The following is an 11778-nucleotide window of genomic DNA, read 5'->3' as shown; positions in this document are numbered from 1 at the left end:
TTCTTATAAATTTATCAAAATATCATATTTCCTATCGGTGGAAAGGCCTAGGGGCCAACCGCTGATAAACCTATTTTGAACCCTCCTATACCATGTGTACAGCTTGGTAGACCCATGAAAGATAGGAGAAAAGATAGCATTGAGGCAAGAACATGCACTCATGGTGGCAAGAATACTATTCATATGTTGAGAAAACATGTGATCATACATTATACAAAGTGTGGTCAGTTGGGGCACAACAGGGCCACGTGTAACGAGACAAGGGCAGCTAAAATTGGAGGATCGAACCAATGTGCAGCTGCTACTATAGATGCTGAAAATTCTGCTAAGCCTACTAAAGGAGCTAAAAGATGCACTTTAGGAACTAGGAGACCAGTCAGAGGGACTAAGACATCAACTCAATCAACTGTTGCATCAAAGAGGACAACATGAGGCATATATGGGGAGATGGTCAATAATGTAGAGGCCAGTGGCAATATCAATAGAGATCAAGCTACTGCAGAATTAGGAATTTTTGAGCAGTCTCATTCTAATGCACACTCAAAGGGACCATCAGAGTAGCAACAAGAACAATTCCCTGAAACTCTTCTACCTAAAACAACTGTTGTTAAGAAAAAATAGTCAATTAGAAAAGTTTATGCACCTGTAAGTAATTTAGTCATTTAATACACATTTTTGGTAGTGATTTTATTATGTCCAATGCTTTAATAACACAGATATCTACTTTGGAAACAAGTGAGAAGAGTTAGGTCAGCCAATGGTGATCAAAATGCAAGTTCATCAAGGCAATTTGGACAGTCACATGTAGACCCCCTGAAAGGAAAGTTGCAGACAAAAAGAAAGCTAACTAAGATGGACAAGATTATGATTAATACCAACAATGTGTACTTGGGTAAAGAACCTCTTTTCAAGGTTAGTAGATGGGCTGGAAATTCATGAGGAAGAGGAGTTGAAAGGGCTGGAACAGAATGACCAAATTTGCTATTGTCTTATGTTGTTTATGTGTACTTATTTAGGGGTTGGTAGTTTCATGCAGACTGATATTCTTTTGGTTGGGGATTTGACTATGATGCACCGCCTTTTGTAGGTAAGTTGTGGTATGAGTTTAGGACCACATTATCCTGTTTGTAGCCAATGGACATGCTTCATAGTTCAATGTATCCTATTTTGTTTCTGCCATTAAAGCATTTGGAAATTTGACTAATACTTTGGACATTTTGCAAGATTTATACAACCAAAGTTACTTTAACAACAACCACAATACATTAAACAAAAGATGATACAACAATCTACAATAAGATTAAGATTAAAACTACTCATTGTCTCATTTTTCTAACAATATCAAAGCCACAATTTAGGACCCACCAATTTTCAATCTTCCAGAAAAATACCCCTTTCTAGGCCCCTACATCCACATTACAAAATTCACAAGTGTCCAAATCACCAACACAACAATTGTGCATTTTGTTCTTCAGGTTCTATTTCCCTAGTTGTTGCTTCAATTTTTTGACTTCAACCTCCACTGTTTCTATCTTGTTTTGCATCTTTAGAGTTTCTTGTCTTTGTATTTTATTATTATTTTCCAGCCTATTTGCTTTCCTCAAAAGCTTAGGTATTACTTGCTTGGCACGTTCACATATTTCATCACCATACTAATCCTAGTATCTATGTCCTCCAATCTTCAACAAAAAAGGAGTTCTTTCATTTCATCTTCTAGTAGATCCAACCAATTTTATAAATTTTCATATACTTACGTCAGCATGAGCACACTGAACATACCTCCGTGCTAGGTTCCTATCAATCCATGATGTCTTCAAGATGGTTCTTATGCCGCATCACAGATCGGAGGAGACCTTTTACCTCTTGCCATGGCAAATCTTCAAAGCTTTTGGGAAGAGTTTTGCATGATATGAATAGATGTAGCTTTATTTTCCTTCCTTTTCATATTGCACCAGAAGGGACGAGACCAATTTGCCCCCTAAAAAATAAGACATCCATCTTGGTTGTTGAGCCTTCCGTCTAAATTAACACCAAAATTAGACAGAATGGTAGAAAAGAGTAGAATTTAGGAGCTTAATGACATTTTTTGCCAAAAAAAAGTTTAGTGACATAAATGTGTAAACGGAAATAGTTTGGTGACATTTTTTTTCATTTGCTTGTAAATATATATTAATAATTATTATTTAAATTTAATAGATTCAGGTCTTTACAATTTTAAACATATTTAATAAAGGGATTATTTCACAAACCTCTCCTAAGGTTTTTGACAATTTCACTCGGCTCCCTTCAAGTTCAATAAATTATACTAACCTCCCTTGGTGTGATAATATGACTATAATGTCCTTCATTTAATAGATAATTCACAATATGATGCAAGGGTTAAATAAAACCAAGAAAAAAAATCCTACCTCTTTTATTATCCACCAATAGTCATTCCTTCTTTCTCCATTTCTCTCACTCTTGTAAGCAACGATTATTTCTTTTTTTCTCTTATTGTCTCTTTGCCTTTCCTTTCCTCTTACATTTTTACTATATTCACATCTCTGTTTATCTTAATGATAACCTACCATACCATAACCATTTCTATTTACGTGATGAATATGACACTATTTTACTTGCAGGAGCAGATTTCATTGTCAACTAAAGAGAAATGAGTATGCTTGTAGTGATGATAAAGAAATAAATAATGCAATTGATAACTACGAAGCATGGAAGAGGAAGGATTAGTGGGGAAATTGTTGGGTTGATTATTATCCTGAAAACTTGTGTAAGATGTTAATAAATGCATTTGATTTTCTTTACGATGTTAATACATATTTTTGTGGAGGTTGGGGTATTGTTCTATTGGTGGTGGTAGTTTAGATTATTATTTGTTTTATGACAGTGCTAGGTATTGAATTGTAGTTTAGAATGTGAGTTTGGTTGTTGGTTGTCAATAGGGGTGGGCGCGGGTCGGGTATTCGTCCCATTCACCATTTGGCTGACCCGACCCGCACCTTGCGAGTCAGCCAGTTTCTGACCCTTACCCGCCCAGCATATCAGCGGATACCCGATTATAGGGTCGGGTCAGCGAGTACCCGTCTCGCCCCATTTATCATTTAATTTTTTTAAAAAATAATTTATACCAATTTAATTTTATATTCTACACATTCATCTAAGATTTAATAAATTTTTTTTCTAAAAAAGGTTTCCTACCAAGAAACAAGCATGTGAAGAGAATATAAGATAAAGGCAAAAAATTAAAAGAATTCAAAATCAATAAAAATTTGAAATAAGTAGCACAATTTTTAATATATATATGTTCCACATTAATTAAAACTTTTTTTCTATAAAATATAAGATCATGACCTCTACAAATGAATCTTATAAATAAACTATAGTCTCTCATATTTGTAATGCAATTTGTTCAATAAAATTACTTATTTAGTTCTAAATTATTATTTTATAGTATGTGTATAAAAATAAAAATAAAAAATATATAAATGAGGGGCGGATCAGGTACCCGCGGGTTTTTAATTATGTGACCCTAACCCGCCCCGCATCTTAGCGGGTACCCAATCCTCTTTTGGCTCAATCAAATAATAAAAATCGGATATTCTAATTTTCGGATCGGATATGACGGATTTTCGGATTATCGGGTAATTTTGCCCACCCCTAGTTGTCAAGGGAGAATTGATTTTTCAAAACCATTTAAGCTGGGATGATATTACAAGACAAATGTTGAAATTTTTGGAGTTGCTGAAATTCTTGAACTGTTCAAACTATTTGCTTAGTAGGTTTGTTGCATGTTTAGAAATAATTAGATTTAGCATTGGAGTTTGAAGTGTTTGCTTGGTGGTGGTGTTGTTGCAAATTTGGAAGCAAGTATTGAGAAAAATAGTTTTATTCCTTTAATAAACTGTTCATTTATCACTTAATAGTTAATTAATCTATCTAACGAGTGCCCTAGATATATTTCAAATGTTATATTTTTGAAAATATAAGATTAATTAGGAAAAATAAATAAATACAAGGGAGTGTAGACAAAATTAAATAAAAAATATATAAATATAAGAGAGCATAACAATTACTAATATATGTGTATATATATATATATTAAGTTAGATGAATACTAAATGTATCAACGAATGTGCTAAGATCACCAGTAAAAAAATCCAGAGTTAATATAGTATACACACAGTACTGTTTAATAACTTCGTAACTTAATAGATTTCAATTTTATCATTGAATGCGCACTCTTAAACTTCGTCACCGAACACTCGTAAGACGGAAGCCTTAGACTTTTTCACCGAGCACCTTGAGCAGCTGTTAGACAGACGATCACTAAGCAGTATTACAGCAAACGTGACGAGTGTATGCTCACGCCCCGTTTCGTTACGTGGGTTTCCACTCCCCAACACTTTTAACCTACGGCAAAACCATCACCCCCACGCATCCTCCCCCTCTTTCCCCCTGGGCACCCCCCCCCCCCCCCAGCACAAACAAAAAAAAAGACCCCCTTAACGCATTACGCAGTTCGTTAAAAAGCAGCCACCAGCAAAAGTCTTCCGCCCTTTCTCACCCGTTCACTTTCACACTTCTCCTCCCCCATTCCCCTTCTTCTCGCCCCTTTTTCTCCTCCCTCAAAGTTCACGCCTTCCATAGACAAGAAAATTGCATCAGGGAATAAGTGAGTGAGAAAGAAAGAAAGAAAGCGCGATCTACAACAATGTCGATCGCCGCCGCCAACGTCATTCCACCATCTTCTTCTTTCTCTCTCACTTATTCGCTGCATTCACCCTCCCGCCGCCTCTCCACCTCCGCCTTCTTTGTCCACTGCCACCACCAACACCGACTTACCACCAGCATCACCTCCTCGGGCGCTGCAGCCCCCCGCCGCGGGGGCCATTTTTGGCTCACGTGTTCTACCCCAAACTATAACACCACCCACAGCGTCGATTCGGCGCCGGAAATCTTAGATAACAGCTACGGTAATAACGACAACAATAACAATAATAGCTCCGGCAGCGGCGGAGGCGGTGGAGGAGATCACAGTAACGGCGGCGGCGGTGGTGGGGAGAATAGTAATAATAATAAAAAGGAGGCCATGATGGTTCTGGCGGAGGCGGGGAGGTCGATAGAGAGCTTGCCGAAGGATTTGAAGGCGGCCATTGAAGACGGGAGGATACCTGGATCCATCATTTTGAAATATTTTGAGCTGGAAAAAGTTCCTCTCTTCGCTTGGTTGATGAAATTCGGAGGATTTAAGGAGCGGCTCTTAGCGGATGATCTCTTCTTAGCTAAGGTTATCATGGAATGCGGCGTTGGCATGTTCACTAAGGTATAATAATTCAGTATTTTCTGTTCTTGGTTTTTTTCTTTAATTAATTTTATTTCGAGTCGATATATGAGGTTTTAAAAGTGGTACTTGGTGCTTTGTATGCTGTACTTTTTGATGGACAGATGATTGTTTGTCTGTTAATTATGCGAAGGTGTGTATTTCGTGCATTGCTTGTTGTACCGCGTTTTAGCCGGACAACAGCTGATGCCTTGTTGGTTTTTTTTTTTTTTTTTGCACGATGAATATTTAATAAGATTCCCAAGATGGAAACTTTTTTGTCGTTATGATTTTTTTTCTTTTGCCCTGCTTAGGTTTTGAACTTTTTGAGTTTGAATTGAAAAATGTCTGCTTTGATGTCTTAGCCAAGTATGAATCTTTTTCTTTTTCTTTTTCTGGGTCTTTTGCTGAAAGTAATTTTAATGATGTGCATGTTGGGGGGTAAGTCAACTTTTTAGTATCCTATGCTGAATGGTGAAGAGCTTCTTCTTGCTTTGATGATAAAAACTGTGAGTTTTTAAGGGTTGCTAATCTCCAGTACCAGCTTATAACATTTGGGGTTCTTATTGTTTACATGTTACACAGTTACAAGATTTATAATTTACCTTTGGTTCTACGCTGTCCAAGGGCTCGTTTTGAGATTGGACATAAATGAAGGGGGAAAAAGGGAATGGAAATGCTTGGGTGTTTATCCTCTTTGATGGTCTAATTTTTCATTAAGAAATGGTGTAGTTAATGGAAAATAATACACATGAGCGGTTTGCATTCAAAGTAATCTAGAACGTCATTTTAATTGAAACAACTAAATAGACAGACCCTTGAGGAGTCTATCCTTAAGCAATGTAGTATAAACCATTCCTTTTATGAACACAAGGACATGTTTGTACAATCAGGTTCGAAATGTTGAATGGCAATTCAGAATGATGGCGATATCGTTGTTCATAGATACTTTGAAAAGAAACCATTCCTTTTATGAACACAAGGACATGTTTGTACAATCAGGTTCGAAATGTTGAATGGTAATTCAGAATGATTGGCGATATCGCTGTTCAGAGATACTTTGAAAAGTGTGCCACAGGCCATGGGATTATGAGACAAGTTCTGCATTAGAATTGTGTAATAATGTTATCAGGACCTAAAGATTATGGATAAAATGATGCTTATGAATATTGAAATTGAATATTTTATTATATGTGAAGCAAAGGGGGTTGTTATGTGAGATAGTATCATTTTTATAGCTTTATCTTTAGACTTGGGATTTTAGTAGTAGAATTGTTCATTATCATCTAACAAGTCCTTTTGTTTCTTTTGTGAAATCTGATTCGATAACGTACATATGTTAAGAAGAACTTATTACAAGTAAAAAACTGTATTTGGAATGTAAGTAATTAATGCAAGTAAACTCTAGCAGGAATTAAGTTTCAATAATGTGAGATGCTAGCATTTGCACATCTTTTATCTTTAGACTTCAGGATTTGATAGTGAAGCTTTTCATTATCATCTGAAAGTTCCTTTGTTACGTTGGGGACATCTTAGTCTCTTACATATGCTAAGAAGAAGGTGTAGTTAATGATTATGCCAGAACCCGCCCACATCTTCTAAAGCTCAAAGAAGCAAGAGATGTAACATTAGGTTCTGTTGCCTGTCAAATAAACTGATGTTTCCCCTTCTACTCCTATTATGGTTCCAGAATGTTGTTATTATTGACGTAGCCTTCCCAAACATGATTTTTTTCTCCAGACTGCTGCTGAATATGAGCGACGCAGGGAGAACTTCTTTAAGGAGCTGGAAATTGTCTTTGCAGATGTGGTATGTAACTGTTCTCTGATTATCTTCAACTGCATTTTCTGCAACCTTGTCCTTTTGCTTTGAGAGTGACTAGTTTGCTGGTTTACGTATGGATTTCAACTTCATGTTCCCGGGTTGCAGAAAACAATCCGAAGTGAGGCAATCTTTCCACATATGACTTTACTATATGCTGTTTTTTTAAATCTTCTGACTTTGAGTCGGCTGTAGCTTGAAGAGTTTTCTGATTCAAACTTCGGAACTAAGGGTTAAGTTATTTCACAAAACAATTGGCCTTATCAGTTGATCCCTGCTTAGATCAGATTTATAAGCTTGTCACCATAAGCAACATTGTAATTCTTGGTTGTAATGGAGAAACACAATTATCCAAGTTAACAAATAATGATATCTGGTACTACACATTCTTGGTTTCATCTGAGATGTTGATGCAATCCAGATTGATGAACTGATCCTTCAGAAAATTTTGGTTAACTTTTCTACACTTTGTAGTACCGTGGTTGCAGTACTAAGTATTTGCTGCCTTCTTGTAATACATGTACAAATGTGATCTTGAAACATTTTAAAATTTTTATTTCTCCTAGGTGATGGCAGTAATTGCAGATTTCATGCTCGTCTACCTTCCTGCTCCGACTGTTTCTCTTCGAGCACCAATTAGTGCTAATGCAGGCCGTATAGCTAAATTCTTTTATGGCTGCCCAGATAATGCATTTCAGGTCAAAATTAACTAGTTTCACACTTTAAAATAAACTTCAGCTGTAAAATAGATAAACAGGTGGTGGTATCAGTTGTTCAACATTGTGTGCAGATAGCTCTGGGTGGAACATCATATTCCTTGCTACAGAGATTTGGTGCAATAGTGGTATGAGACATTTCTGCATCCTTGAGCTATATCTATCATAATAAAAGCTTCACATTTGGCCTAATGCTGCGCAAATCTCTTTTTCAGCGCAACGGGGCAAAACTATTTGCAGTTGGCACCACATCATCTCTGGTATTATTCTGTTCTACTCCTTTCAATTAGTGGTTTTTCTTTAACTTGCTTTTTGTCCTTTACCAAAAAGTTCCACATTACAATTTATTGGCATTGATCATAGTACTGTATGGTGGGAGATTTAGTCAGATGATTGTCCTTGGGGTTACATATGTTTCTTTTTTGTTCTATTCAGCATGCAACTGCTTTGATGTTTAGCAACTCAACCTAGTTGGATGTTCTTCATCTTGATAGCTATGCAATTTTTGAATTTCTACTAGATATTATGGTTAGGCATGGAAAAATTGCTAAGTACATAAAGTGTGTACTCCATGAGATTACTATTATGATGATCTAGCAACTGACTCTTTACCTCTGGGACTTGAAGCAGTGTCTTTCTTGAAGTGTAGTTGAATTGCTAAGGTTAATAATATGCGAAACAACCCAGGCGCTGATGAATTCTAGAAATGCATTATATCTCCAATAAGGATCAGTCCTGATAGCGGCCTTTTGCCTCATCTTATTGATGTAGTAGATTACATGCAAAGGACTTAAAATCGCTGAGAGATGTGTATCTTCAATTTTGGGCTTCTTCATTCAGCAAGTTGTGTTTGTTCCAGAACAGCATATCATACTTAAGAGACATTAAGAGACATTTGAGTGATGTAAATTCTGATTGAATGAGAAATTAAGAGACATTAGATCAAATCTTTGTGCAAAATTAGACAAAAATGGCCAACTTTTTGATTCTGTTGGTTATATCTTTCCTATACATGCATTCAGGTACAAGCTTGCTAGAAATCTTGTAATGACATGCTCCCTCGTTTTCTGACCTCAGTATCATTCTGTATGGTAGCTGCTTAAGTGCCTTTGTGGTGGGGGGGGGGGGGATTAAAAGATGTCTTAGGGTTGCTAAAATTTTTGCAGGTCTAGCGTTGCACTTTGGTGAATGCTTGGAAGACTAAATTGACAGTCAAGTTCCATATTTTTTAGTTACCCTTTGACGTGCTTGATTGAATTATGTTGTGGTTCTTGTGCTATCACCATGCCAGTCTCACATTTAGCTTATAAGTGAACTTGATATTCAACTTGTAATTGTCTGGTTGCTTATCAAAAAGTTTCTACCAATGATGAATGAGGATCATCTGTACTATTTCCTCTCTCTCTCTCTCTCTATATATATATATATGTATGTATGTATGTATGTATGTATGTATGTATGTATGTATGTATGTATGTAACTATTCTGTATCTAGTTTACTGATTATCTTTTAGCTGGACCAATTAGATATTGGGGCAATTATGTTCTGAATTTTAGATTTCAGGGCAAATAACGTGCTTCATGCTCTTCAGGTTGGTACAGTTATTACCAATGCCTTGATAAATGCAAAGAAGGCTGTATCCTCTGTGGATGAGACTGAGAATGTGCCAGTATTATCTACCAGTGTGGGCTATGGTGTCTATATGGCAGTTTCTAGCAATCTTCGGTATGTAAATTATGTTCCATTAACAAGCTGTTTCCCCTTTTTTAGTTTGGTTCTATCTTGCAGGCAGAAGCACAAAAGGCAAATTGTTCATTTTACTCATTAGTAAAGCTTTGGCTTTTAGGATACAAAATGTGGATTAGGTTACAAAACCCTGAAGTTTTATTGGAAAAAATTGATAGGCAGCAATTTGAGTAAATCACATACCAGCAATAATCAATCATGGGAGTAGTATCTTGTTGCAGGAAACTCTTTGCATCCAAGAAATTAAACAATAAAGTGAACTGAATTGTACCATAATCCTTACTGACTGGAAAAGAAATCCTACAATAACTGATGGACAGTACTCTAGAGTTCTGAAGATGAACTCGTGAAAACTTAGCCTAAAGAACAATAAACTAAGGCGCTCTAAACAAGAAAGTAAGCCTTGGAAACTAATTTTTCCTTCCACTGTACTTTGTGATTGTATCGTGTGTCATATTTGAAGAGAGAGCCTAAGGCCTTTTGAAATGAGGCATAGTGGTTCAGTGGCTTTTTCAAAATAGCGCAGGTCAAGGTAATGTGTCAGTCATGTACATATGCTTGTATGGTTGTATACATGATGTCATAGACTTGCTGCCGGTACTTGAAAATCCATTGTGGGAGCTTACTCCTTTGCATTCTCTAATCTTGAATTTTTCATAGGATTTATGTACCTTCTAATGTTAGTGGCTTTTAATTCCTTGCACATCCCTGTTGCATTTCTAATCTTGTTCATGGATTTTACATTTTTAACACATTGTGGAATCTGCATATGTTGGTTCACAAAGTTGGCAAAAGTAAACTTCATTTTGGAGGCACCTTTTCGCACATAGCATTGACTTAGAACTTAATGGATAGGAAATGTTGACTTTGATCAGCATGTTTCCTTTGAGGCACCTGTCTTTGTCTTTCCTTTGGGGAGTTCAGCAATGTAATTTTAGTGGTCTTGGATGGAAGTGCAAGAAACAAATTTGTATTGATCACCTCAAAGGAATATGTTAAAAGAAAATATAGACCACAAGATTTTCAATGATTGCATCTCCTATGTTAGTGCCTTTCAGAATTAGCAAATAGAAGATGCAATTTTGCCCTGTATGACAAAGAACTTTTGTCCTCTTTCAACAGATATCAAATATTGGCTGGTGTCATTGAACAACGAATTTTAGAGCCCTTACTGCACCAGCACAAGTTATTTCTGAGTGCAATCTGCTTCGCCGTCCGGACAGGGAACACCTTTTTGGGTTCACTACTGTAAGATTAATCACCTTTTTCCTCATGTTCCGGGTTTTTGCTTTGTCAATTGTTAATTTGATCTCCTTAAACCCATAAATTGTTTTTATAGGTGGGTTGATTATGCCCGTTGGATAGGAGTTCAGAAGGCTCAAGAGTTAGAAGAATAAGTCTTTCGTTCGTCTTTGATATGGAGCAAGATGATTGTCTGGTGCCTTCCATTTTCCTTTGTTTTCCCCTGCTATTTGGGAAGTGATTCTTGAGGTGATCAATTTGGTTGACACTGCAAAGAAGTAGGCTGGTAGATATATATAATTAAATTGAAAAGTGGTTTCAATTTTAGCATAATTAGTTTGATCGACTGTTCACTCATTTATGGCCAGTTAGTTTCTCTACTCATTTTATCTTTTTGTTTTCATGTTGGATACAATGTTTACTCTATTAGGCTGCGTGGTTTTCATATTAATGTAGTATATCGTCACACAGCATTGGACAGGTATGCTGAAACTAAAGAAGGAAAAGGTAGTTGCATTCCGAAATTGAGGTGGATTATTCAAGTTTTCCTTCTTGATTTTATTGCTCTCTTTCTCTCTCTCTCTCTCTCGTTAAACGTAGGCTGGCTTTTTTTTTTTTCGTCCCCTATTGAGAAGAAGTGCAAATGTAAGCAAAATCGTACTTTAAGTGGCATATGACTAATACATGATATACGACGATGAATACAAATTGAAAGATGGCCAATCTTTTTAGGAATTTTCATGTTTGTATTTATTGTTTAAGCATATTATGTTTTTAAAGTCGTTCAGTACAGGTGAACTTCAAGTGTAAATGGAGGATATATTTGCATCATAACTGTTGCAGCATTTACGCTAATTGCACACCAGGGTATGCTGGCATACCCTTTGAATCAATAACCCTATATGATGCTTCTGCTTAAACCAGAATTCTCTTGT

General features: G+C 36.4%; 1 protein-coding gene across 1 annotated transcript; it reads left to right on the top strand.

Moving 5' to 3' along the window:
* Positions 1 to 4483: 4483 nt before the first annotated feature.
* LOC113764237 (protein RETICULATA-RELATED 4, chloroplastic-like) lies at positions 4484 to 11410 on the top strand. Its single transcript, XM_027308304.1, has 8 exons — positions 4484 to 5320; positions 7058 to 7126; positions 7705 to 7836; positions 7929 to 7982; positions 8070 to 8114; positions 9447 to 9580; positions 10724 to 10849; positions 10941 to 11410. The coding sequence occupies exons 1-8, from the start codon at positions 4709 to 4711 to the stop codon at positions 10996 to 10998; spliced, it is 1230 nt and encodes a 409-aa protein (XP_027164105.1). The 5' UTR covers positions 4484 to 4708; the 3' UTR covers positions 10999 to 11410.
* Positions 11411 to 11778: the final 368 nt, after the last annotated feature.

The sequence above is a fragment of the Coffea eugenioides genome, chromosome 1, assembly GCF_003713205.1.
Source record: "Coffea eugenioides isolate CCC68of chromosome 1, Ceug_1.0, whole genome shotgun sequence".
Classification (NCBI taxonomy): domain Eukaryota; kingdom Viridiplantae; phylum Streptophyta; class Magnoliopsida; order Gentianales; family Rubiaceae; genus Coffea; species Coffea eugenioides.
This window is presented reverse-complemented; position numbering and strand designations above follow the sequence as displayed.

Excerpts from the sequence above, each read along its gene's own strand:
- LOC113764237 (XM_027308304.1), top strand. The coding sequence starts at position 4,709 with ATGTCGATCGCCGCCGCCAACGTCATTCCACCATCTTCTTCTTTCTCT. Across the intron at positions 5,321-7,057 it reads GCGTTGGCATGTTCACTAAG|ACTGCTGCTGAATATGAGCG; the intron begins GTATAATAATTC and ends TTTTTTCTCCAG. Across the intron at positions 7,837-7,928 it reads GCCCAGATAATGCATTTCAG|ATAGCTCTGGGTGGAACATC; the intron begins GTCAAAATTAAC and ends CATTGTGTGCAG.